General features: G+C 47.7%; 2 protein-coding genes across 2 annotated transcripts in view; both read right to left on the bottom strand.

The window, feature by feature from the left end:
- LOC125725151 (bone morphogenetic protein receptor type-2-like) overlaps positions 1–12,950 on the bottom strand; it is a 40,443-nt gene extending 27,493 nt beyond the window's left edge. Inside the window, exon 1 of the mRNA XM_049001773.1 lies at positions 11,547–12,950. Within this exon, the coding sequence (XP_048857730.1) occupies positions 11,547–11,895 (349 nt within the window). The 5' untranslated portion in view covers positions 11,896–12,950. The remainder of the gene's footprint in view (positions 1–11,546) is intronic.
- Positions 12,951–15,003: 2,053 nt separating this feature from the next.
- usp40 (ubiquitin specific peptidase 40) lies at positions 15,004–27,626 on the bottom strand. Its single transcript, XM_049001903.1, is given in 31 exon segments — positions 15,004–16,379; positions 17,385–17,479; positions 17,562–17,657; positions 17,900–18,110; positions 18,249–18,314; positions 18,527–18,645; positions 18,879–18,959; positions 18,962–19,138; positions 19,224–19,298; positions 19,399–19,463; positions 19,588–19,624; positions 19,856–19,942; positions 20,033–20,121; positions 20,222–20,275; positions 20,356–20,416; positions 20,501–20,663; positions 21,212–21,567; positions 21,658–21,728; positions 21,804–21,888; positions 21,969–22,140; positions 22,523–22,604; positions 22,927–23,203; positions 23,322–23,429; positions 23,523–23,627; positions 23,736–23,864; positions 24,284–24,427; positions 25,258–25,404; positions 25,521–25,685; positions 25,963–26,076; positions 26,525–26,592; positions 26,830–27,626. Coding segments are annotated over 31 exon segments (3,810 nt in total). The 5' UTR covers positions 27,026–27,626; the 3' UTR covers positions 15,004–16,264.
- Positions 27,627–27,984: the final 358 nt, after the last annotated feature.

Below are 27,984 nucleotides of genomic sequence, written 5' to 3' on the forward strand. Positions count from 1 at the left end.
GGTCGTGACGTTGCATAAACTCCCAGAATTCACAGCTAAAATCAAACCGTCTAGTAAAACGTCTCAGAGGGTCTTTGATAAATAATTGTTACTTGGTTTCAGTTCATTGTAAAACATGACCAAACGACTTACAGGTTTAAAACACAGTAATTTGCAATATTTGTTTTATTTTGTTGAAGGGACTGGTTTGCATTTACACACTTTGATTTTCCCAAATATTTAATAGACCTTCAATAGTTTCTAACTAGGATGTTAAAAAAGGCTGTAAATTGTTCATCTGAAAGACTGTGATGTAGTTCTCACATTATAAACTAATGCATTACACACACACACACACACACACACACACACACACACACACACACACACACACACAAAAGCAATTAAGAGCAAAATAATAGTTTAGAAATGTCCCCTGCTTTCAGATGATATTCTGTACATATACAAATCATTGCACACTTCTTTCAAACAGCATTAGTATGTTATTTATTTTACTCATATTGGCACAAAGTGGTGATTCCTGTATGCATGTTAATCTGGGCTAATTTCACATTAAAAACAAAAGATTATGGATTAATGCCTATTTTTAAAATGTGGCCCAAACATTTTGTAAATGCCCCCATTTTTAGACAGTGTTGGCAAAAGTTGCCCCCCCAAACTTCCTACACTGGCTGGATGTGAATGACAGTGATCTGAAGAAATCTGATGGCAGCGTGGATTACACCGCCAATCTAACAGAAGTGGATCAGCATAAGTGACCGGCAAACATTTTAAAATGGATTTCGCTCATCTGTCCATCATGATCAGTAAATATAAAGCTCGAAAGACCAGTAGATCACATAACTTGCATGTCGTTGACACTCTGTCACACAAAGTGACAGACTGTTGCAGGACAAGCTTAAAGCAATGGTTAGTTTCCTTTTTATTGCCACAAACGTGTCACCTCACTTCCTCCAAGAAAGATCCACCATGGAACAGCGACTGAGACGTAGTAAATCCAGAGCCTTATTCAATTAACGTCTTAATGAAAATAAACCCCCAAAGCTCAGATGCAATAAACGTGGGTTCTGGGGAGTGAGACTGAAAAATACCGCTCTCTCTTGCCATCACAAGTCAGATGACTGCCATTTCAGTTTATTTTAAAATCATAAATCAGACTATTCAATTTTCCGTAGAACGTAACACTGCTTACAGTTTCCATCACCATACACCTGCTATCCGCAAGATCCACCTAAAGACACTAGGCACACATGAAGGCTTTCATTTCATCACATCTAAAGCGTATATCACTCGTGTCTGAATGCATGTCATATCATGCCTGTTAAAGTATGTAAGCAACGTACACGACTCGCTCCTCCGTTCTCTGGGCATTGATATCCGAAGTAGACAAGGTGTTTAGAAACTGTACAAGTAACCATTTGCTTGCTCAAATTTGACTCCGTCGTAGGGTTTGGGCCAAACTGCATGTGGGAATGAACGAAGCTTTGAGAAGAGGGAGCTCAGGACCTCATTACACAAGGGAGAATCCATGCAGAGTTTGGGGTAACCAGGCCGGAACGGGAACAGAACCGGACCCAGAGACCCAAGCGAGGTTGTGGGGATGCGGCCCAGCTGGCCGCGCTTCAGGCCTGGATTCATCCTGACCAGTCAGATGGGCGGCTCGGCACTGCGCCCAGACAGATGGCCTCTCAGATCTCCCATGACCCACCCAGTGGGCCCAGATTAGCGGTTTTCAGACTTGTTTATTTCTACCGTATGGTCCCAGGGGTCAGAAGCCCGAGATTACTGATATTCAGAGGGGTGAGGGGTGCGCAGACTTTGGATCAGCAATCAACAACAGGCTCATTTCCTGATAGACCCTCTCCAGCACCACTTACGGGCTTGTTACCATCACTATGGTAACCTGTGAAGGGTTGCTGTTGTTACAGCGCCCGTTCACACCGTGGCAGTAAACACTGTCACTGAGCAAGTGCCTCTTACAGTCGAAACACACACAAGTGTCGCAACATTCAGGTTAGTAAAAAAAAAAAATCATTAAGCCCAAGAAGAGAGTCAGCTTAGAGCCCATTCATACACCAGCACCCTGAACCTTGCCTAATGACACACACTTCTGTCTAATATGACTACATTACCCATTACTCCTAGCATCCAGGCAGACTTTGTCCACCTTTCCATTTCAGAACAATCATTTCACATTACTCACCATGTGGTCGATCACGATCAACAGGTCAACCCTCCCAAACAGGAAAACATACTGTCACGACTCAGTAGTTCCCCAGATTGTTCTCTTTGTAAAAGTAGCTTTCATTACAAAAAAAGGTTGCAGATCAATGATCTGCATCTAGGTTTGATATTTTGGCTCTGAACCCTAACCCTAACCAGAAGACGGCTCTGGCTCTGAATGTTTCAATGGATTCAGACTCACCAGAAGAGCATCTAGGCCTGTCACGATAAACGATAAATCAATTAATTGCATGATAATTAAAATGAGATTGATAATTTTTCCTACCGCGATCATTTTCATTTGCATGCTTGTTTGTTTTCCTCGTGTCTCTCTCTACCAATTGGGAATATTGGCTCTTTTTAGCAAACCGGCTCTTTCGGCCCCTAAACGGCTTTTAAAAAACCCGCCCCTCTCTTCATTTAACCTGATGCTGATTAGCGTGACCCGATTTGAGCTTGTTAAAAATAAGACGCCGTCTCGTGGGCGGCCTTTTCCGGAAGACAACGTGTTCCGGCCACTGTCGTCCTTAATGTTTAGGCAGCACAAAAACCCGGACAATTCTATAAACATTAATAAAACGGCGCTTGAACAGGAGCCAGCTTCCATGGTTCACTAAAAAGAGTCGGCTCAAAGAGCAGTCTCGTTCGCGAATGACACATCACTAGTAATGAGGCGTGAACTCTCATGTCAGTGGGCTCCTTGCACGTCAGCTTCCGCATTCATGGAAATGCGGCTCACTCATTTCCGGTCTGTGAAAAATGACATGCCGTTTACAGGACTTGCCCAAACTTATGACCAACGACGTACATCGCTTTTGTAAATCCTTCTCCAAAGTACCAACGAGTAAATTAGAGAAGGACTTTAAGATGTCTGCCTTGTGTCATATCCATGGATACGAAGGGGAGTCTTATTCGTTGAACTTTGTGGCTGGCGTTAGACTGAGGCATGAAGAAAAAATCAGTCACGATGATCATCCGATTATAATTATCAATTTCGCCCAGGCAGACATGTTCACTATAAAGTCAACATGTTATTATTTCTTGCTCGGAATTTGCCAGACTAAAGTAGCTATGGATTTGCATACGGCCTGTTGAGGCACCTGCTTTTATTCATATGCAGTGTTTTGTTGTTAGTTAGGACCTTTGTAAACAAAAACTGCCAACTGGCAGTTTTGCCTGTTTTCTCTGTCTGAGCGTAATGTTTAATATTTTAAGGGCGATTTTGTTTACAGGGACTTCATAATCCATTTTATTTATTGTTTATTTATTACTTTTATTACTATTTATTACTTTGGATATTAAAAATGTCTTCCAGCACCAGTGTTAAATGTTCTTTAGAAATTAAAGTTTATTGATCGTTGAAAGGGTGTACTTGCATTGATATGCCATTATCATTACATCAGTTGAAAACGGTCTCACAACGGCAATATTATTGTTTATCGCAATAATTCCTGGGACAATTTATCGTCCAGCAAAATTTGTTTTCGTGACAGGCCTACAGACGTCCTCATTTGCAGTGGAAACTCAGGTTCCCTCATAAATCATTTTCACCAGGAATTTCATTATTTTAGCAGAACAACCATCACTTTCACCCCTTTAGTTCCCCAACTGCTCCTCTTCCACGCAAGTTATATTCTTAGTGTCAGTTTATGAAACAGATGATTATTCCATCCCCATAGTGCTACACACCCTTAACACAGCAGCAGTTGAGCAAGAGAAAGACCTCGACACGTGGTAGAGTCAAAATTTTGACTTTGATACCAATACAAGCTTTTGTACCTTTGTACCAATACCAAATCAATTCTTGCATTGAAATAAACAGGCCTATTTATGAATTAAAACAGCAAGAGTCTATAATCGTTTTGACACTATCAGTGAAACGTGCATAAACCCATTCAGTGCACAGAGTCATGCAGTTTTAAATGTGTGTTACTGGGCTATGACAAAAGTGCTCAGGTCATGTTAATATTAAGCCAGGCCTTGACCAGCACCGAAAACTGCACTCTGATATGCTATGCTAATCAGGCACGACCGCATGCTATGAGCTACTGGCAAAGGACAAGTTACAGCTGACCATCACAGGGCAGGTCACAATGAAAACTTAACTGCTAGCGAAGCCCAGAGAGTGGCCCATGATGGGCAGTAAAACAGGGCAGGTTTTTCAGATGCAGCAGAAAATGGTGCTTCAGAGACGGTATTTCTAGATTTCCAGCTGTTAACTGCTATTTAAAAAAGAAACGGTCAGTCGGCTGGTCCACCCGCGAAGCTGCTCCGGGGGCAGGCCCAACATCCAGCTCCACTGGAATATGTGGGAAATGCTTGCTGGGTGGCCAGCCGACCTCATTCCCCCCCTCCCAAACCATCCTATATCCACAAAGCCTCCTGCTTGCCTTCTGAGACACACATCCTTAATTCTGCAGCACCGCTTGCTCTCCTGCCACCCAGACGCAGCTGCACGTTTGCCAAAGGAGTGTCGGCTGCCCTCGTTCCAAGCATCACTGCGGGCTGCTGCCTGGTGGTTCCTTCCAGGCACACGAGCCATGACCAGCATATTCTCAGGAATCACAGCCCACCAGAGCAGACACCATGTTCCCGGATCTTTCGCGGTGTTGCTATGGCACAGTGTCTGCTTTCAGATTCCCCCCCGCCCCCCTCCTCCCCCCCAAAACCCTCTGCCAGGTCTTATGGCTGCGTTCATCTGTGATCTGGGCCGAATCCACTGCCCGCACCGCACCACCGAACAAAGGAGCCTCGGAGTGAAGCGGTTTGCCGAAAACCTCCACAGACGCTGCTCGTCAGAATCAGTCTTTTGGTGTTGGATGTTTCAGACAGGAGACGTGTGATGACGACACATAATGAGGCATGTTAAGAATGGGCTCAGAAAGGAGCGAGAATAAGGGCATGGGTCCACCCTTCCAGCAGGGAAGCACTGGGTGCCATTAGACAATTAAAAAAATTCTAACTCAAACACAAAATGGTATTAAGGGTAGGCTGCAGGATGAACACATGACCGTTTACTGAAAAATGTATATGTACACTTGCAAATGCTGTATATTAAGGAAACCCAATGAATACCTAAACAAAGGAAACTGCCGAGTAATTTTAATACATTCTTTTAATCTTTTAATGCACACATTATTTTCTTGTTTGACGTAATCAGACTGTTCTTTGGCCGCATTGTGTTTCTAAGCAACGAATCTCAGTTGCACCTGAAGCGCACAAGCTCAAAGTAAGTTAGTTCCAGCTGCAACATCAATGGACACACGAGGAGAGGAGGACGAGGATGGCAAGTAACTGAGGTGCGATTCCCTTCCGAGAGCAGAGGGGAGAGACGTTCCTGCTGTTTGCTCAGCATTAAGTTCTTTAAGAAGGTAAGCAGTGATTCAAGCACCTTTAAATTTCAACCTCAACTTCAGTGGGTGAGACCCATCATGAGAGAGCATATATTGAGTCACTTGTCCCTCCCCGAGGTAAAATGGACGTTGTTTTTTTCAGGCTGCTGTCTGTTTGCCTCAAGCTGCCACGTCAGCAGATCCTGTCTAATGCACTTCCTCCCCCATGTTGGATATCCAGTCTCCTTTAGAAGCCACCCCCCCTAAAAAAATAAAACCCATCACCCTGACCCCTATAAATACTAACAGGAGCAACCGTAAGAACGAAGGGCTATGCCATGTTCCCCATTATCAGGCGCTAAGATCTTCAAGCTCATGTTTTATTCATCAGTCTGTTTCCGTGATGGGGGGGGGGCAGAGAGGGACACTAGGTGGAGTGCAGACGGGGAAACCAATTTCATCATTCAAGGGACTAAAACTAGACATTAATAAAGGCTGTGATCAGGCCAGTGATTAAATCTGTGATTTTTAAATCCTGGAAGACGTGGGTAATGTGGCTGAATCTGCTCAAGTACTTCAACTGAATTTATACCAAAAAAAAAAAAAAGAAAATTCAGGGGTTAGAGGAAAACAAGCAGGGGGCAGCTGAAATGTAAAAGCAGGAAACGGAATGCAGGGTAGCCACGCCCCCAGCGCCCTGTTGGTGAGGAATGGCTGGGCAGAAGCTGGGGGGTTGGGGGGCTTCTCTCCACAACCCTCGCAGACGGCCACATTCCCTTGGTGAAACAATTTTTCAATTTGTGTGTGAGATGTTCTTTGGGGGAGGGGTCCATCAGTGGCTGGAAACGGAAGGGAAAAAAAGGATGGGGAGAGGCTCAGAGGAGATGGAGGAGGGGAGAGGGGTGGCCAGGCGTCACTGCTAGGGAATGTCTCTTCCCTTGCAGACACAAACTCCCACTCCCCCCGTCCAGACCAGTGAAGCCAGGGAAAGGCTTATTGTTTAGTCTAAAGCCTGCTACAGGTTGTCCTTCTGTCCCAAAAGGACAGGCAAAGGAGAGAAAAGAGGACAGGGACAGAGGGCAGAGAGGAAGAGGAGGACACTGCCCCAACACCCATTAACCTCACACCATGCAGCTTTTCATTAGTAAATGCAGACATGCACGCACGCACGCACGCACACACACATACACACACACACACACACACACACAATGGGTTTCCTTCTTCTATTCCATAAAACAACTTCATTTTTTTAATAATCTGCCACTCTGATCTATTCTCCTGCCTTTACACAGTCTGCTTAAAAGCGAGCCGGCGATCAGCTGTAGGTACTGGCAGCTCAAGTAAGAGCACGGGACCGACGACGAACCTGCAGTAAAACTCCGCTGGGGAGACATTAAACGGTCTGCCTCCCTCACTGGGACAATCATCACGTACACCTTAAATGGGCAATTACCACAGGGGGCTTCAATTTAGCAGAATGGAATGAAAAAGTTATCCGCAAAAAAAGAAGCTCCCAAAACGAACGCGTGTTAAATTAACTTTAACCCGCAATGAAAAAAAACTGGTAAACTAACCCAGAGTTCAATCCCAATAAAATCGACACATCCACTTGGGAGCAACATAATTACCATAAGCATGCGAACACAAATTCAAAACCAAAACAGCTTCCTGGGTACATGGCAGGGCCCCCGTGACCCTGATCTGGGTAAGTGGTTGGATAATAGATAAATCGTTTTTTTTTTTTTGAGGAAGGACATTTGCAAACTGGATAATGTGTTAATTTGCAGCCGAGGCAGAACGAACACTACACCGAGATCCCCAATCCCACAGAAAGGAGAGGACAGAGCCAACAGAGAACCACATCAACATTACAACGCACAATGTGCCCGACTTCCCTCTAAAGCTACATCTCCTGTCCGTTCAGGGAGCCAAAAAAAAAAACCTGCATGCAAATGTCAAAGGAAATACACACTGACCAGACATCATCCATTCGGTACCAGGCGGACCTGTCCCACCAGCACAGCTGCCCAAATGCAGGAAAACAACCGGCCATTCCCCCCCATACATGAACTGGTTTGGATTACGCCAGTGAGGCTCCATGATCATCATCATAAACCCACTTTACCAATCCAACAGGAGTATGACACCAGTGACTCGGCGATAAGCCTAGATACACAAGAGATATTCTTCTGCGCATTGTCAATGCACCTTTCCCTGACAGGGAACCGGCCTGCTGATATAACACTACTTTTAAATAAAAAGCTGTGTGAAAATGATTTAGCTGGCTGATCCAGACCCATCTCAGCCAAGCATCTCTTATGCTGAAAGCCAAGCAGGATAACAAGGTGTTTTGAGCAATCATGCACTTTCCCTCCTGAATGAGCCAGGGTCCAATTTTGCACATGGACCTCTGAAGCCACGTCAACAGCCGACCGGCTAAGCTTCAGCACTCAGAGAAAGCATGCCGCCAGGCTGCATATGGTATGCGCACAAGCCATGCGCATATGTGCAGCGTGTGCAGTGGACATATAGGGTGTGTCTGCACGCAGCTGCCCATCCATTCCCTCTCCGACGGTTTTACTGAAAACTCAATTCGTACGGACAAACCCACTTCATTTCCTGGGCAGCACACACTGCCCCTCATAAGAAAACACGCAACGAAAGTGACAACAACAGACTTCAAAAACAAAGCTTACGCGTATGTCAGCCATTTAACGGCCAATCAGAAATTTTAATAACACAAAACACTTAAGCTAACAAGCAAAACAACTGTATACATTGGTCACCGGCAAATGGCAGTGACTCACTGGTTATGTACCAGACAAGCAATATGATGCTGTGGTTTGGAAACAATGTAAAAACAAAATAAGCATAGACCCATAATACTTACTGCCTGCAGGTGAAAGCCAAACCGCCCACTATTCTCCTTAAATTGCAGACTGCAAAAGCCTGATGTCAACAGGCTGGAGCCCATGTTCACAAGCCCAAATCCAGAATTACAACTGCTCAGATTCTCAGATGTCTAGGGAGAGACTCCCCGGAGTCTCTTGTAGGTAGAAATGATACAGTGAACCTTTCCAAAAGTGTCACATCACAAAATGTTGCAATAGTTCTAGCGACGATAATATTCTCCCGTTTAATCACTCAACTGGGCAGTCTAGCAAATGATCAGGGGCTGCTTGCGTTTTTCAGGTGCGGGTGTATGATGCACAGCACGCAATGCGGCCGGCTCTATAAAGAAAACCCCTTTTGATGAAGTTTCACGTGGGTGGTTATAGAGGGAGCAGGGCCAAGTTCCCTTCCTGGGAATTACATGTCACGTGTGGAACACAGACTGCACCGTCCTCAAAAAAAATGGGGAAACATCTTGCGTCAGATTTTTAATCAGGGACCTTAAAAAAAAAAAAAAAAAAAAAAAGCATCGCTCTAAAATTACAATTATTTAACACACATACTCAAGCTGGGTGATGCACTACTAATTGGGTACATTTCAAACAAGAATGGCCAGAATTTCTTACCACAAGCATACGATAAAAAAACATCAAAACTGAACACAATTTCACTGAGGCACACAATTGTTTAAATAAACAAAAGATCCCTGTGGCATTTTACATACACCACCTTATACAAGCATTCGGCTGCTTCGTTAGCAGAAATTGGCCATCATGCTCTGAGGTTAAGCGCCAAGTTGATGGTGCTGTCGGGAGGATTCCTGCAGGCTGCGCGTGTGGTTCCTGCGCTGCACCAGTGCATTGGGAACCTGCAACGCCCTCTTGCCAGAAAGGTCGTTTGAATGTGGCTCACTACAATTCATCAGAACCATACGTCAAAATCCTGTAACGGGCTAACCCACCTGCAGCAGAACTCAGAGGAGGGGTTCTGCATACGCAAGAAGCTTCGGTGCCAAGGCCAGTGCTGGCTACAATCAGTGACCGTGAGTCAAAATTCAAGAATCTCCATTACCGGTTGTAGAAGATTGTGGCAAGGTTTGTTTTCAAACACTTAGCAGCTGATAAGTGCCCAGTATGGGGCAGGCAGTAAATTTCAGGTCACACATATCATACATATCTTCAGGAGAAAAGAAGCGATGTGGCTTTGTTCAGCCAGACTCCGTGGGGAGACGCTGTTCCCAGACATCTGTTCTCGCCTAGTTTATTATGAGCAGAAACACGCCCCAGCCATCGTCCCTCCGCTGCAGTCCAGGCAGCGTGTCCACGCATAAAGAATGGCTCTTCATATCATCATCTTCTCACCTTACATTTCAGTCCTCAACTTTCTATCCACATCCTCACCTCTCACACACCATCAGCCCCTACGAGCCCGACTATCTTATCTTCCTCAAGGCTGAACAGAAGTCATGTAGTGCCTCTAGGCCCAAAGCCCACAGCATGACCTCGTGTGCGTTATACAGACCCCTCCCCATCCCCTGCCACCTTGCTGCCTGAGCCCCTCAACATTTTCTACAAAGATGTGCTGTTTGCTAGGCTTCCTAAAATGACCCTAAATTCCCTAAATGAACACCATCACAGAACGTGAAGACTTAAGTTAGAAGTTTCTCTTAATCGCTGACTGGTTTAACCCAATCCATACCTGAAAAGTAATGGGGGGTGAGGTGCACCAAGCAGTGGCAGACAGCATGCAATGATCCCACCCACCAAGGCATTAAAATAATTATTTCTCCCACTACCGATAAACATTAGTAACAGGAGTCAAGAGTGGCTAACCAGTGCACAAGTTACCAACACCTGCCCAAACTATCACCTAGCCACCATTAAGGCAAACATCCCTGATGTCAGGTGAGATGCCGCACTGATCACTATGGACACCATTTTCAATTCTATGAAACAGCTCTCATGATCTTGTGTGAGAACCACTGGGTAGAACTCTCCCGAGCCACAATACTCCAACCATACTATAGTAGGCAAAGCCTTAAAATAACCACGAGTGCCTAGGAAACGTAAACAGCTGCAACAAAACATTTATTTTGGTTAGTGTTACAGTAGAGAGAGAAAAAACAGCGTTAAAACCGGCAGCCATGTAAATATAACACGTTAGTTTTTCTCTAGTACAATGAAAGATGTATTACTGAGCGGCGTTCCTTGCGCAACACGGCAGCTTAATGTAAAATGCAAAAGAAGCATAACTTTAGTGCGTGAATTACACCCCAAAAGATGGTCATTTACTGCACGAATCCTCGAGGTTTTGCAACGTATTGTTAAGCGTACACAGTCGCGGGCAGACGTCACATGACGACATTGTTTGAATAATTCCGAAAACGCAGAGGACCAGGCGTAACATTGCACCATTTTCTTTACTTAAAAAATAAAACGCGGCGCATCACGGAAACCACCAAAATCACTTTCCAACGATACATTAAACAACTATATAGCAAGACAATGCACTAAAATACATAAAATAAGCTCGACCAGTGATTATTTAATAGAAAACGGGCTGTTTCTTCTTTCCAGGCTCGTTCCAGCTACATCGTAACTCTCCAGACAGGATATATAAAACATGTTTTATTACATTCTTCTCTTGGCAGTGGAATTACCCCTTACACAACAACAATGAACCTGGCCAGGGAGTATTGATGTGAACCTTGTGAACATCTGATATTGTACAATTCTTCATTACCAGAAGGTATTAGGGTTAAGACAGCCCGTCCGGGAAGACCGCTGTGCGCGTGTCCGTCTGCGTCCCCGACGCGCGTTCCCGCAGCTGAACCACACACGGCGAGCCCGATGGCCCCAGCTCATCGCACGGCTAAATCAGGCGCGACAACTTACTGGACACCTGCCGGACAAGCGGGTTTTCTGCCTTTAATATGCTGATTTTGGGCAGACTTGACGACTCGTCTTGTGGAAACGGGTATTTAGAAACAGACAGCCTGACACACGCCCGTTTCTCGGCTCTGCCGCTAAATGGCACTAAGCTGACACCCCTTTATCTCACAAAAGCTAAAAGACGCGACCAAGCAGCTCGACTTACCCGCGACAGGGCTGAGCAGCAAGACGGCGCAGATCCCCAGCGCCAGCACCGCCGTGGCCATGGCTGCGCTCCGGCTCCGCGGCGACGTGCGGCTTTCCCGTAAAGTTTTCGCTTTCCCCAGTCGCCCCTCGCTCAAGCCGGGCGATCCGAGATCATTCACTGACGCCGTAACGTACAGCCGAGCTCCGGGCGGAGAAACGAGGCTCATGTAAGCGCATGGCACAGCTAGACGATCGGCCTCCGTGTAGAAACGCTGTAATCCGCGTATCCGTGTGAATCCCCAGCAAACTGCAGTATTACTCAAATCCTTCTGTTTATCGGCAGCTCTCTTCACCCTCCCCTCTCTCATTACATTATTACCAAGTCAAGTCGGCAGTCGGGAAAAAGTAACTATACGCCTACATTTTCCAAAATGCCCAACAGTCCATGTCGGGTGTTTTAATGTCCCAATAACACAAATAAGCTCTGACTGGTCACCATGATGGACCGTCTGGCACAGCAAGTCCGCTTGGGCGCGCAGAGTATTTTTGAGCAGCTGGAAAAAATCAAACAGTGCTTCGCAAAAAAGTGTTACCGAGTGGGTTACTCGAATTAGTACTTGAAAAAATAAAAAATAAAGTACATCCACATGGATATGGAAATGCAGATCAATCTGTGAGCAGCGCAGTCAGCGACACTGGGACAGTCTGAAAAGCGTATATTTGACTTCAATCCAAGGAAAGGCCTCCGGATATAAAATGTAGATTATTAATTATTCATCACAGATAAAACGTGTGAAGTGCCGTCTTGCTTTGGCCGAGCTCTAATGGGTCCTACGGAGAAGTGCAGATGCTCCCGGTTCCCTTTAAACGGCGCCTCCACCGACTCGGGAACTTCGCTCCCGTACCTAATAACTAGGAGGTATATTATCCCCCTTTCTCTCGCTCTCCTTTTCCTTTTTTGCTCCGGTCTTCACCGAAACTACTGCCGATTGTCTCTTCCAAGGTTTTTAAGTGATTTCTTATGTCCTACAAAACACGCGTCGGTTTTTCTATCTACGAGACGCGTTTCGAAATTCCGAAGCGACGGACTTCAAATCTTGAAGGAGAAAAAAAACAGGCGACTAAGTGCAGGACGAAATTAAATATGGTTAAAACGTTTAGCTAATGTAGCTGGCTAACAAAAAAAACTCGAAATCTACAGCAAACGCTTCGTAGATAACAAGCGAGACTGCCCATCGTCAGTTTAACCTGCGTATCTAGTACTAGATGGGGGGGGGAGACCGGAGAACAGCTTTTGGAAGAGGAGGGTTGAGATAAGCCCCTCTTCCGCCGTTCCTGTTCAGCGCAGAGATTTGGCAGCCGCGCCAGAGACAGACGGGGCGACTGGAAACGCCTCGCCCGACCTTACACTGTCTCCAGGACGCCGGCGCTCACATAAAAGGGAAAACGCTGCTCTCCTCGCGCTTTGTCAGCAGGGGAAACGAAGGCAGCGCCCTCTAGTGTCACACACCCACATGCGCCCTCCGCGCGCGTTCCGTCCCTGCATGTGTCGCGAGCGCTGTTGGAAACGAGGGCGGCGCGCCGGCGCAGTAAATTTAGTGAGGTGGTCTCGCACCTGCGAGGCTTCAGGGTTCGAATCCCGAACTTAAGTAATGTGTCAGGAGAATGGTTTTCCGGTTTCTCCCGAAAGGCATGCTGTGTAGGTGTCCCTAAATTACCAGTAACGTGAGTGTATGCGCCTTCCCTACCCTGTGCTCACTACTACAGTGCACTGGATTAGTGGTTATGGAACGCACGTGCTCAAATGAACGAACAGGGAGTGAGACGTTAGCTCATAACTTATCATTGTAGCCTTGCATTTTCCAGCACCCAGCTCTGTACACTTTTTTCAGGTCCGCATTTGGATAACATAAGTTTTATAATATATAGAAAAAATATGAATGCAATCAAAAAAGTAAAAATGCCCAAAGTTTAAGGTTAGGGCTGGGTAGGGGTTAAGGGTGTCTTGACTGGAATTAGGATTTGCCCATAGAAATGAATGTAATGTTCCAATTTAGATACGCCAAAGTGTGTGTGTGTACATATATAAAAATAACACATACACACACATAGATAGATAGATATTCTTTGGTGGACTCTCACTACTACGTGTTATTGTTTAAAAGCTTAGCTGCTACATTGCAGCTTACATTTTATCCAATTTACAGATGGATTTTCACTGCTGGGATTTATGTTAAGTTCCTTTTCCCTTTCATCAGACCTACCTTTACACCCACATCTCCCCCCATCTCCTGAGTGGGTTTTTTTAGGTCGCAAATATCCCTGAGCTACCCGCTGCCGCTGTGTCCTCCTGTCAGGGTCCAGCTCCACTGCAGATGCACTTGGGCATTACCAGTGTGACCAGCGCGACCTTAAATTGTCACTGTGCAAAAGGACTATGGATGTGTTCAGCAGATGGCTTAAAGTACTCTGACACTTTTCAGGAGGGTGCTGGAGTGAGCTTGCAGCTTTTGTCACCATGGAGATATGCAAATTCCACAGCCAGAAGACTCTACCTTCTCCAAAATGTCTACAAAACTAAAAACACGTTCAGCGTGGACTGAGAAGTATTGAATGCTGTGATCTTCTCTGTCAGTTGGGAGTCAAGAGGCCAGACAGACGGCGATATTTCTTCCATAACCTGATGTGTTAGCATTCCCTCTGTTCTTCCATAACGTAATGTTCCTAAATCGGTGGCCATCTCTTGTCAGGCTCAACACATGTGAGACTAATCTGTATTGATTTTCCCCCTGCACAGCAATATAATCAATATTTGATGTAGATGTCAGGAAATACTCCCGCGTGCCATTTTGTTAATGGCGCCGGGTAGATTCCTCCCAGATCTCACAGGCCCCCGCCGCCTGCTTCGATCGCGACACGAGATAATCTTTACCGTCCGTGTGACGTCAGGTGCCGCGGTACTGGACAGAGGAGGTACCAGTTATCCATGGGAGGTGGAAGGAGATATCATCAGTAGAGTGGTTTTCAATCTGCTGCCTTTTCTCAGAAATTAGAGGCAACAGTGAAATAGTCATATTTCATGTTATCACTGGTGAATACAGGCGGGCTGTGCCAGGTGGGGGCCTCATTCTGGCAAGAGCAGAGCAGCCATTAAGAATTTACGATGTTTATCTGCGAGCACTGCGAACCTGAATCAACAGAATTGGAAACTTGGCTCATCTTCTGTCCTTATGTCGTACTCTCATCCTACGACAATGTCACACACATCCTCTGAGCGTTTGTCACCTACACCGGGGCGGTGACTACTATCAGGAAGCAGCTTGTTGTATAAAAAGAAAATAAATATATATTATATATGGGTACAGACCAGGCCCCCACCTTTGCACTGTACAATTCATTACTGTGATAACTCACCCAGCACAAATAAATAGTAACAGGTCTATTACTCCTGTAGTCAGAATCAATTAACATACAAATTTCCCATGATTTACATCATATTTATGAAAAGATTCATTAAAAAAAACAAGTCACTGGAAAGGGACACAATGGGGGGGGGGCAGCAGCAAGAATTTGTCGACAGTCTTTGACAGCCTTACGTGTTCCCAGATTTATAAAGAAATGTCAAAGGGGTTAAAGCCCACTTAGAATACAGCGGGTAATTGGATTTTTTTTTTTGTCCATGCACGTGGCATTACAGCGGTCCCCCTTCCTCTTTGTGAACGTCCTTGAAGAAAGACGAGATTCTCTGGAAACAGATGGAGGAAGTGAGACTTCGAAGTCTAGGCAGCCAAATGTGGACCTCTGTGCTTAAGGCAGAATCTACATTCTTCTCTCGTGTCGCGATTCAGCTTCAAAACATCGCACTGACAGTTTCATGGCGTACATTAATTTTAAGCCATCAACAAAAGTATATTAAGCATAACCAAAAATCAAATTATGTGATTACTTAGTCACAAGCAGTATAAATCAGTTTTAGGATTAACAACCAAACAGTCGGATTAACAATTAGCCTGAAGTGATTTTCTTCTGGGGAGCAGTCACCGTCAGCTTCCACAGCGTATCTGCAGTGTCTTCATTTGATCCATACAGTGTGATACCCGAACTTCCCCAGAAATATATCTGGATCAGCTCATTACATTTGGAACTGCACATTACTAACCATTCCATTTACTTCTCTTTGCCCAATAAAAGTTTGCAACTTAGTTGCAGGAGGAAAGGGCAGCGGGAGACGTGCTTATAGGGGTTTCTGTTCCTAATACAAGGCCGAGGACTTCAGCGGAACCCGCTGCCAGTTTCAGTGAGGGCGTGCGGAGAAAGGCAGACCACGGACAGAGCAGCAGCGTCCAAAACGCCCCACTGCCACCCAATCAGCAGCAGTTAGGGTCAGCGTTAGTGTCCTACCTCCACAGACCTGGGAGCGAATCGGAGGGAGGGGCTGTTTGCATAGTTACAAAATGAAAAGGAGACATACGGTGTTAGTGAGGAAGAGCTAAAGCAAGCTCAACCTTAAGGTATAAACACGGCTGTTTTCGCATCCCTCATATCACCTGTGATTTACATGAATTTTAAATAAAAAGACAAAATTGCTGTCCCCCCCCTTGCGCCTACCCACATAAAACACTAGGCACCTGTTTCCTGGTGACTCGACCTGAGACAAAGAGCCGGTCTGCCAATGTGTAGGCATTTATGTTTGGCATACTACATAAAGTGTGTCTGCAAGTACACGCCTGTCCTGTGCTATCTGAACATCCCTACGTTGATGGACAAGGCCACTTCTGGTTTCCTGTTCTTCCTTGACCCCTTACACTCCAGTGTCACCTCTGGGTGGGGCCCGACGTTCCCACTCTGCCCCCTGGTGGACACAAACAGAAACAGGTGGTAGTGTAGCAGGGTAGTTTTATGGTAATGGGATTACTTGCTACAGTTTAAAAGGAACTGACTTGTTTTGCTTGAAATACCATTAGTTCTCTGTCGTTGTATTCCAGCTGTCAAACTGTACTGCATAACAGCTTGCATTCTTCACAAAATGTATGAAAATGGCAGAAAAATAAGGAAAAGAAGGTACAGCATGTAGTGACTCTCATTGGTCCCTCAAGGGCCAACTGTACCCTATAGCTGAAGGTAATGTACTTTTTAAGGCATGGGTGTCAAACTCCAGTCCGGGGGGGGCAAAGCCCTGTGTAGCATAGTTCTTTCCCTGTTCCATCATTCAGCTCAAGAGCTGTGTGGTAATTAGCAGAAGGAGTTGAATCAGGTGTGTTAAATGAGGATAAACCAAAAACTGCAGGGTTCCGGCCCTCCAGGACTGCAGTTTGATACCTTTTAAGGTACAGAAATGGACTCTGAGGATCATCCTCAAAGTATAAACAGCATTAATGTACCATCCACGGTACATAAATGTTCCACAGAGTCCATTTCTGTACCTTAAAAGGTATAATTACCTATAACTAATGGTACAATTGGCAGACCCTTGAGGGTACAGCCCCAGGTACACACTGGTACTCCTTTTCTGGCAGTGCAGAACTGCTCAGCCCTTATGTCCCAGAAGACACTGTTTTGGATAAAGTGTCAGGTCAGCAATTAAATATGAATGTCACTCCAGTCTGCTTTACGCCATATTTGTGCTAATAGCAATTAGCAGCTGAGCACACAGACGTCTGGAAATGATGTGCATGAAGACTAAGCAGATTGGAACTCAAAGGGACATGTAAAACGTAACCCTGGTTAGATGGGAATATAGTGTTCTGTCAGATTAACTCAAAGGAAGCCAAATCAACCAATAGGAAGTGAGTTAAAATAGTGATTGACAGTACATAGGTAATCCCGCCCTCCATGTCTGGGAGATGGACATGCGTACCCTTTGGCCCAAGTCTCAGCCTCCTCTTGCAGTCTCTGCTGGCCCAGCTCATCCTCAGGGGTGCTGAACTCCTGGTTGCTGTCAATCAGCAGGTTCTACTCCGGGGGGGGGACAGGACCACCGTAAAGTGACAGCCCCAGAACTCCAACCGTCTCTTCAGACTGTCGGCATAGTTACCTTGACGCCGATGACCTCGCCGTCCCTCAGGTGAAATGGCGCCCCCAGCAGGCTCTCGGCCTTTTTCTTCTTCTTGCGCTTTGACACCTGCTGGGTCTGTGATGACAAAAATCCATCTTTAAAAACAACACAAGCTGCAGAAGGCTTGGCACACACCCACCGGAAGATGGCTACCATTACCATTATTCATATGGGTAGCATGAAAACCAAAAATCCTCCTGCCTCTGATCAGCAAACTGGACGTAGTCAGTCCAGGACATTCCCTACTCCATTTTGCCCTCTGTCCACAGAACTTGGGGGCCGTGCCCCCATCCACAATATTCTGGCAGGTGCCTCACCCAGCTGGAGATGGCCATCCAGGAATACGTCTCAGGACAATATTTGGCTATGATCAGACTGTCCGGGCACAGGCTGCAGTGGGCTGCTATGGCCTGGTGAAGACCGTGGGCAGTGCCATCCCGCCCAGTATCCCACACCATCTCCTGGGACGGGTAGTAGCTCCGTTCTCCGGGGATTCCGATCTGCACCTTCAGCAGCAGCTCCTTTGGCCTTGGGGGGGGGAGGGGGGGGGGGAAGTGTACAAAGGAAGGGAAAATGCACATAATACACTCATAACACAGGTCATGTGATCCGTTTATATCACCACCACAGCTCCACCAGACGGCAGCCAATCAGAGCTCCTTTTACCCAAGATTCTCCTCCTTCTGCAGACGCTGTACACAGAGCTCCGTCCCGCTTGCCAGTTTCAGCTTCCTGTAATGACATTTATCTGAAATGAGGTTTTGCTCACATCCGAGTCCGTGTGTAGAACATTTGCCAAAAGACAAATTTATCTACAGGGGAAAAAAAAGTGAAAATTCTACACCATGTAAATATTGAAGCAATAAAAATCCTGTATGGAACGATGTGGAATCACTGGCGTGGAGCCAGTGGCTGAGGCGTTTCGCTCCCGCCGGCTCACTCACTGTAGAGGCTGCAGGTTCCCCCTGAGGATCCTGCTGGGTCTCCGGCTTTCCAGCAGCCAGACGCGCAGGAAGGGGGGGCTGGGCACGCACAGGTCGTGCAGGGGGGGGAGGGTCAGCACCTGCCGCAGGCCAGGAGGGATTAGCTCCATGGCTAAGCTAACTCAAACAGAGCTAAAGCGGCAAGCCAGAGCAGAATACTTTGCAGCGTCCGGCCTAAACGCTAGGGCTCTACAAAGCAGCTTAGAGATTTCACCGGGAGATCAGGGTCCTTCCTGGGACTTTATCCCCGTACTTAACTGCCAAACCGGCGGCCATGCAGACACTCCATGTATCTGCTGGGAAGTCTCCTTACCTGGATCTTCAAGTCGTCCAGAGATGCTTCCACCGGAATTTCTACGTGGCCTACAAACTGCATGGCAGCTCCGTAACTGCCTAACAGACACACAGATGCTGGTCAGCGCTGTCGCTGGCAGGCGCCCCCTCTTGCTCCTCCCCTCCCCTCCCCTCACCTGCGGTGGAGGGCTCCCCCTGGTGATTGTCCAGATTATTGCCTACGTGGTTGCCCTGGCCGGCCTGCTCCATCAGTAACCATACTGGCATCTTCAGGAACCCCTGTGGGAGATGCCAGCAAGATTAGACCCCTGTAAAAGCTGTAGGTACAATGACCTGACCAACTCGCCATCCATGTGTCGTTTACCTTGGGCGGCAACCGGCCCTCTGTCACCACTAGGGTCTCCCCGCTCGCGACGTTGAGTTCGGCGAGAGAGGAGTCCTAAGATAAGAGGAGGGAGAACATTTCAGAGGGGAGGTGAGCAGATGGCGCCAAACATGACGGGAAGCAGGAAAGGTCCGGAACCGGTGCACCGACTCGCCTCGTCCGTGAGCGCATCCCCCACCTCCTCGCACCAGTCCATCTTCCTCAGGTGCCAGCATTCGCCTGGGTAGAGGGCTAGAGCGGTCAGCAAGCCCCCCTACCCCACCCCAGCAGGGGGGAAACCAGCCACAAGAGGGCGCCAATAAAGTGCTGCGAGCAATTGGCTTTAAAACGAAATGACCTTTACCTTCCAGACCAGTGGCGTTCAACATCAGCCTCAGGCACTGCAACCAATGAAGAATCCCTTTAGTGTCTGTCTTAATGTTTAAGCAACGTTTTATCAACCGCTTTCAAACCAAAATGTCACCTCAGATGCCAATGTAAGACACACATGCACGCGGACAGACAGACAAACAAGTCACAGGGATGGACAGCCACTCACACACAGACACTCACACACAGACACTCACACACAGACACTCACACACAGACACTCACACACAAGCCCTGCTGACCTCCTTCACAGTGATCGTTTCTTCCACAACAATCTCCATCTCAGCCTCGGTGCCGACGGGGGGGCTGACGGTGAAATAAAGGAACAGCTGAAAAACAGAGAGAGATAGGAATGGAGGAGGGGTCTGCTGGAATCCGCCGGCCAGAGAGCGACCTCGCCGGAGAGCAACACCGCTGACCTGGTGGGGTCCCGGCGCGGCTCCGGGGCAGAGGACCAGGGAGGTCATGAGCTTGATACCGGCCTCACGCACGGTCATGTCCTCACGCACTGCTCGGGGAGAGATCACTGTGTGACATGCCAGTGGGGCAAAGCAGGGGGCGGGGCATGTATCACATGACAGAAACAGGATGCTGGCATGCGACTGTACCTGGGGGCAGCAATTTGCCAGTTCGGTCTGCCTGTCGTAGGCAGCATGGCACACCTGGGGAAAAGCACACAGGCTCAGCCACAGGGTTAACAGAAGCGTCACATCACAGCACACGGGGGGGGGGGGTTTCTTACCTTCAAACTGATCCTGTAGCTTCAGCTCCTCAATGGCACTCAGCTTGACCTCCGACAGGAGCTAGGGGCAATAAGACCGGCAGATGGCATCCAGATGTAGTGGCGCCCCCCCCCCCGTGCCCAGCCGGGTGTCTCCAGGACTCACCGTGCTTCCCGAGGCTGAAATCTTCGCCTGCTTCCTCTCCCCCTCATCCTCATCGCCCTCACCCTGCGCCCCCCTTGCCGCATGCAGATGGAACTCCACCTGCAGCCAGCGGCAGTCCGAGGGGGTCGTCACGGTTACAGTGTCACCAGTGAGGCTGAAGAGGCTGTACAAGGGTGGGGGGGGAGGGGTCACACACAGATACAGATATATACACACACACACACACACACACACACACACACACACACACACACACACACACACACACACACACACACAGGACAGTGTTTAGAGCAGCCTTCGGGAGTCCTTGATATTGGCTAATGTGTGCGTTCCAAAAAAAAATATATGTAGTAAAGCATTTACATGTTATTGATCCCATCTACCACTGACCTAATAGCAACATCAAAAAGTTGCGTCAGAGATCATTAAAATGTAAAAAAGCAGGAGAGCTGTTTCATATAATAAAATACTGAGTCACTCAGAACGTGGGATTAAGGGAAACCTCAGTGAGACAGTGTTACATAACTCTTCATTTACAGCTGAAAGAACATTTTCATGAAATGAAATGCGTCCTATTGGTTAACTTTCCTGGGTTAAACCAATCAATGATTGACAGCAGCCCGTCATCCCGCCTCCAGTGTGGGTTTTGCATAAATACCAGAATGAGGCAGACCAGCCCCTGTTCACTTTAACCCCGCCCCCCATTACCTCGTGTCAAGCGCCTGTGGCTCCAGCACCAGCAGAGAGTCCCCGTCCTTCAGCGCCAGCTCCTTCAGCGTCCGCTGCATGTCGGCTGGGGGGAACACTCTCCAGCCACTGCCTCCCCCACCCTCGCAGCCTGGCCGGTTCTCCTCCCTGCACAGCAGGGCGTCCTCGGGCCCCACGGCTTCTCGAAGTGCGGCCAGCGTGGCCCCGCCGGGAAAGCCCCGCGGTTCCGGCATCAGCGCCGAGCTGCCGGTTCCCGCCCCATCTCCAGGTGCCTCGGCCGCCTCGTCGCATGCTCGCAGCAGGGTGAGTAGCACGGGCTCCCACTCGCAGCCCATCCGCAGGGGCGCGCCGCTCACCTGGGGAAGCCACGCCCATCGCATTAGGACACGCCCCCACGTGACACTGGGTGACGGCATTGACGGCGCAGAAATGTGAGAGCCGCTCACCTCCCTGCCGTTCCAGACGAAGAGGTCGGAGCCATCGGACACGCCCACAGCGTACAGAGATTGAGCGTCATCTGCAAGGCAGGCGACATCGTCACCGGGAGACAAAAACACCACACAGCTGGAACACTCCGGAAACCTCGCCCTACCTGTGAGGGTGTTGTAGAGGTGCAGGCCGGCTGGAAGCTTCCGGGCCACAGTCAGGGCCATGTCCCCCTCCCAGAGGTCCTGCATCTGAACATCATGCGGGTCGTGGGTCAGGGATGCGGCGGCCCGGCTGAAGGCAGCAGGGGCCCGGCTGGGTTAGGCCTCACCTGGTAGATAGCCAGCCGGAAGTCGCCCACGGTTTGGCGGCGGTCGAAGCTGAGGGTGACCGCGCAGTCCTCGGCCGCTGCTTTGGCCTGCAGGGCCCCGTTCTCCAAGCGGTAGTGTGGGGCCAGGTGCAACCGCACCTCGATGGTATTGGAGGAGGTGTTGTACTCCTCCCTGAGGGAAAGGACAGGAGGTGGCAGCAGCCGTGCAAGTCCATCAGCATTTTAGAGGACAGGAAAGAGGAGCAGACATCTGAGAGTGTCTCCTAAAAGCAGGGCCCACCCAGGGACACATCCAGGGGCGTATATAAGCTATAGATTCTCAATCTCTGATATGTTTTAATTTCACATTTTGCCATTAAATTAGCTTTTTTTATACTCACTGAAAAAGTTCCAATACCATATCGCCATATTTTTATATTGTCCATTATCTTACGAAAAGACCAAAGCAGATATGTCCATTTTTTGAAGACGATTCTGCGATTCTTCCTCTAAGCACGTCTATCAGATGTATGCATGCATCCTCGTCAGCGTACAAGGCTCCCGCACAGACCTACCGTCGCTGCTGCAGCCTGATGTTCTCCTCCTGGGCCATCTGAAGCAGGTGGGGGGGCACCTGGTACCCACGGTTCTGCTTGGCTGCTCGGCAAACGAGGGAAACAAACCCGCAAATCAAACATCCCCGATGCCCTCAGGCCACGTTTCAGACACGAAAAATGTGACAGGAAGCCGTTCGGCTTTACGCTTTAAAACACAGAGCAGCAACACGGAGCTGAAGGTGCTGGAAACAAAACTGGATTTTTTTTTTATTATTATTAACTGGAAAGGAAGGATTTACCTACACTGAGACATTATCGGTGGATAAGTACTGAGAAAAATACTGGGCTTACAAGTTACAAGCAAGGAGCCACATCACAATGTCAGACAGAGAGACAGACACAGTCACACAAGCCCCCCAGACCTTCCTGAGGCCGCAGAAGTCCCGCCTTCCGGTAAAACAGCATATAAGCACTCTCTTTGCCCTGGAACTGCTTCTGGATGTCCCTCTCATGGATGGGTGTCACAGTGGAGTCATTCAGGTCAAACCAGTGGGGGCCATCGCCGGCTCCAGGGCCTTCCTCCACAGCCTGGCTCTCTGGGGCTGCGTCTCCCCCTGCCAGGGTGGGGGTGGTAGCTTTGAGGGTAACCCGTGTGCCATTAGAGACCAGTAAGAACACATCCGACTGGCTCTGCAGAAACTGGGAGACAGAAAGCACAGCACTGGGAGAGAGCTGGGGTCTCTGAAAGGAAGAATGAATGCAAAAAAAAGATGCATGGAGAATTTTCTGGAAAAAATACATCAGTCCTCCCACTGACCTTCCCTATGGGACCGTGCTGTTTGCGGAACTTCTTGTTCCAAGAAATCCCGATTTTGTCCAGAAGTTTCTGGCCTAGCTGGTCCACAAGGACAGTCCGGGATGCTTCCTGTCCAGAAAGGACGTTTCTGTAAATCTCAGCAAGCACAGTGATGTTGGTGTTGACCTTCAGACAGAAGTGGCGTGGGCACACAGGTCCTACCTGAGATAGTATAGTGGTAAGGACTGATAAGGGATCCTCGTGGTCCAGCACGGGTTCTGACACCTTCGTCTGAGCCTTTGGAAACTTGGGTTTCAGCTCCTCCTCCTAAATTCCATGAGGTTTCACACACAAGCAAGGAATTATAAACTATTAAAGGGACGCCATCTGAAATCCCTAGGAAAGATCTCGCTCTCCCACCGCGTAGAACCTCACCGGCATCTCCCAGCGGCCCAGCTCGTCGATGTCCTTGATGTAGACGTGGTAATGACCACCATAGCAGCCGCCCTTGTGTATGATCACGGAGAAAAGTTCATAAGTGTATTCAGAGTCCGGCAGCTCTGCCTGTGTGAGGACACCAGAATGACGGTTTACCCACTGCAACAGCAACAGTCCTCCCTGGGGTCCAGGCACATCTACCTCTGACTTTGTAGATCTGACTCTCACGCTTTCAGACTCTCACGCTCATGCAAGAAACCTTACGGCAAATCTATATTATTCCATTATAAGCCTAAAATTAGCTACATCAAAAGCGCTGGGGTAGTTTGCAAACCCTACAGAATATGTGCAAGGATCATAAAACTGCTACATGCATATGAATGTGTGTGCATGTGTGAGCAGACTTGTCTCGAACTGAAAATCTCACACCAGCCAGGTGCCCACAGTTGGAAACCCTACTGTGTCATTCCCTTTATCGGGGGGGGGGGGGGGGGGGGCATGGCCAGGCTGGCGCAGGTGGCTCACTGGGAGGCCGAGACGGGCACCTGTTCACAGAAGGGCTTCAGGTTGGCGCTGAGGGGAAAGGTGTAGCGGCCGGTCTCCTTGAAGCGTTCGCACTTGGAGAAGTCAAAGCTGAACCTCAGTAGGGACACGGTCAGGAAAGGGGGCAGCTTCCGCAGCTTGGCGGACTGCGGACAGACAGGGCCGAAGTGGGGCTCGGGCTTCCAGAACATACTGCTTAGCTACAGCCCTGAACCACTGGCACAGCATAAGCCTGCTACTTACAGCTTCAATAGCTCACTATTGGTGCTTTTCCACTGCCACCAAGAACCGGGCCGAACCCGAGTCTACATGGTCCTGCTAGAAAGCATGACCAAACCAAGACAGTTGTGTCACCACCATCTGATTGGTCGAAAAGCACCCAGATACAGTATTCTGCTTATAGATTGTCTAAAGGGAAAAAGGGTAGATTCTATACTGTATATTATTCATCGTTAGTAATATTACACATCAAAATGTATTCGCAAAAACTCAAAACTTGAACATCTCCCAACTCCTAAGTAAATGGTACTACAGAACAGCTGAATGGAATGGATTTGTAATGCAAATTTATGCAAGCGAATGGTAATTCTGCTAGCGTATGATGCCAACATAACACGGCGATTCTCATAGGTGTGCTAGAAAATCAGCACACAGTAAATCACGACGTGCACCGTGGGAACAGTAAATAAGAGTCTCCGTCGCTCTCCAAACCCGGCGATGCCATTACTGAGCCGACCCTTCTGCAGGAGAAAACCGAAGGGAGCTGGAACCGCGCTGTAGCTAGTCTCTTTTTGCAGTGCGGCTCGGTTCCTGCATACCAGTGGAAAAGCGCTGTAAGTTCTGTTGTTAATCCCGTTATATAATTGAAAGGTCCATGTTACATACGTTTTCCTGTCACCCCGTTAGCAGCTCAATGTACAATCCAGTGATACCGACACCCTGAGCAGCACATAAGAAAGCTTCTGAGATGACTAACCTTGGTAGCCTTGACCAGGACATTGCAGCGACTGCAGCGGTACAGGTTGTTTCCATCAAAGACCTCCTCTTCGACAAACATGCTCCACAGTGCCTCCTCCAGGCCACCCAACCCCGAAACTGACACCGTCAGATCCAGATAGTCCTCCTAACAAAACATTTTCACGCAGAGTTATTTATCTAGCACCAGCAGATGCTTTATTGCAAAGAAAAGTATGAGAGACGTCAAACTTGCTGTGTCCCTCGTGCCACACATGCACATACCTCTCTCTCACTGACGTTGCCACATTCCTTGCACACGATCTGGTTGACCACAATGCCGTGGTACAGACGGTGAATGAGGTCACTCCCAGAAGTTCCCACAAGGGAGCTCTCCAGGGCACTGAACAGGATGCGGTTGAGCTCCTGCACGTCGTGCTGACTGCTCTCCTGGGGATGGGAATGTTGTGGGGTCTCTGGTATGTCACAAGATCTGGTTTCTTAGTCCCATGGTTCCTCTTCATCACATGTTATCACAACCATGTCCCTAATCACTCAGCCCTGACCACTTTCACGCCACCTACAGGCAGGGGTGGAATTACTGCACGCTAACAGCTGTTGACAGAATTAGCTTACTTCCCTTCAAGTGATCAATGTGTTAAACATGGCAGTCTTTGAGCATGTTGGTAAATCCCACCCATCTGGACACAGCACAGCAGTCCAGTACCTCTCTGCTGGTCCACCCGAAGCTATCGGTAAGCTGGGCTGTGGAGGCCGTCTGCTGGTCCAACAGCAGTAGCTCGGCAAACAACCTCTGCAGCTCCAGCGGAATGACCCGCACCTAGGGACAGAACGTACCCAGCTAATACCACCACAGCCAGCTTCACGTTTTATGCAAACACCCACCAAACAGTGTGGGATGGGAACAACTCTCCGGGTGATGATACATAGGGCAATTTTTTGAGCAATGTTGTTGGGCAATTGCCAGCCAGGTGAGACGAAGTGCAACTCATCCGGATCTGGGGTGAGTTTCCCGAAGCCTCCTTAACACTGTGTCGTCCGTAAGTTCTATGTTAAAAGACAGAACGTACGCAAGACGTAGTGTTAAGAAAGTTTCAAGAACCCCACCCCCAGGATGATCGCAAAAAGTTGTCCACTGGCAATTTATTTCAAATTTTTCAAATTAAAATTTGTTGCACAATGGGACAGACCCCAAGCAACACTGGTCAGCAACATTGCTCAAAAATTTGCCCCGAGTATCATAACCTTCCCCCAGGTCCGGACCCTACCTTGGCCTCTGGTTTGTCCTTATCCTCCAGGCAGCCTAGTTCATCTGGTCCCAGCCTGAACAGCTCCTCTAAAGAAATTAACATACCAATTACAAAATAATAGCTGCTTTAAATCCGGGGATTTTTTAAACATTTATATAAATGAAACGCAATGACTTTCTGCGACGTTTTCTTACAATGAAATTGTAAGAATTGATTTCTTCTTTAAAATGTTCTCTCTTTTTTTATATAAATAGAAACCGACAACAATCGGGCTGATTTTCACCATTGTCAGACCTGCTCAGCACATATGGCCGTATCCTCACCTCTGAACTCCGGAGTGAAAAGGAGGGTCTGCAGCAAAGAGTTAAGATAACAGGTTCCACCCTGGTTCTTGATACCGCTGAGATTTACGGTTCCTCTGGCCGGTGGGGGCTCGGCGTCTTTCCCTTTGTCAACCCTCTTATCGACAGTGACAGTACTAAAACCTTCCTCGTCTTCTTCAAAAAGATTTCCAAACATGCCGTCTCGTTTTAATCGCAGCTCTTCTTTTCGCGGAGAAATATAAAGTGGAAGCCACTAACTAAAATACAACTGACGAATAGGAAGTGAACCTTTTCCTCTTGCTATCTCATCTTTGTCTTCCCCAGCTCTCGGTTCGCAGCCCTCTGGCTCAACCCTGAATATATTGGTTTAATGGGAGAAAACATCTTTAGCGCTGGCCGGGTTTTTAAAATAAAACCACTGTAAGTTGTCTACCACGGCACTATAAAACAAAATACAGATTGCCATCTAACCAGTTGGCCAGGTAATTATAAATCTAATGCCACCCACCCCAAAATAAATGTAGTTTGCTACCTTATCATCGTCGGACATGCAATTTTTATTTCAACCGAGCGTCCTTTATACTTTCGTTTCTGTCACAGCGTCGTTAGCTATCTAAATACGAAACATAAATAGACTTAACAACGCTGTACAGTAGGTGGCCATGTTTTTACATGCATGTCGATGCCTGGTGCATTGTGGTACGTGAAGTTTACTTTTCACAGCTTCATGTATGTCTCGCCATCCGGATTGTACATAAAAACTACATTTACCACATGACGTCGCACTGCTTCGTGTACGACGGTACTGGTAGTTCTTGAAAGCCTGTCGAATTCATGAGGCGAAAGGCACGATTTCTAAAATGTAGTACAACATGTTACTACACCAATAGTTACAACGTATAATTTTCATAGTGTGCACCAAACATCCAGAGTAAAGGAAAACAAAATAAATGGCATCCATTCAATTTCCATTCGCTTGGCATTGTCAGTTACATATTCTCGCCAGAGGGTGGCGGGTTTAGTTGCACCGCAGGCAGAAATGTCGAATGACGTTTAATCAGTTTTGTAGCTTTGCCTATGATGGCATAATTGAAGATTATCGTGTTTTAACCATTTTTTATTGAACACATAATATCTGCCAATAGGTTAGCTTAG

The sequence above is a fragment of the Brienomyrus brachyistius genome, unplaced genomic scaffold (assembly GCF_023856365.1).
Source record: "Brienomyrus brachyistius isolate T26 unplaced genomic scaffold, BBRACH_0.4 scaffold62, whole genome shotgun sequence".
In the NCBI taxonomy this organism is placed as follows: Eukaryota; Metazoa; Chordata; class Actinopteri; order Osteoglossiformes; family Mormyridae; genus Brienomyrus; species Brienomyrus brachyistius.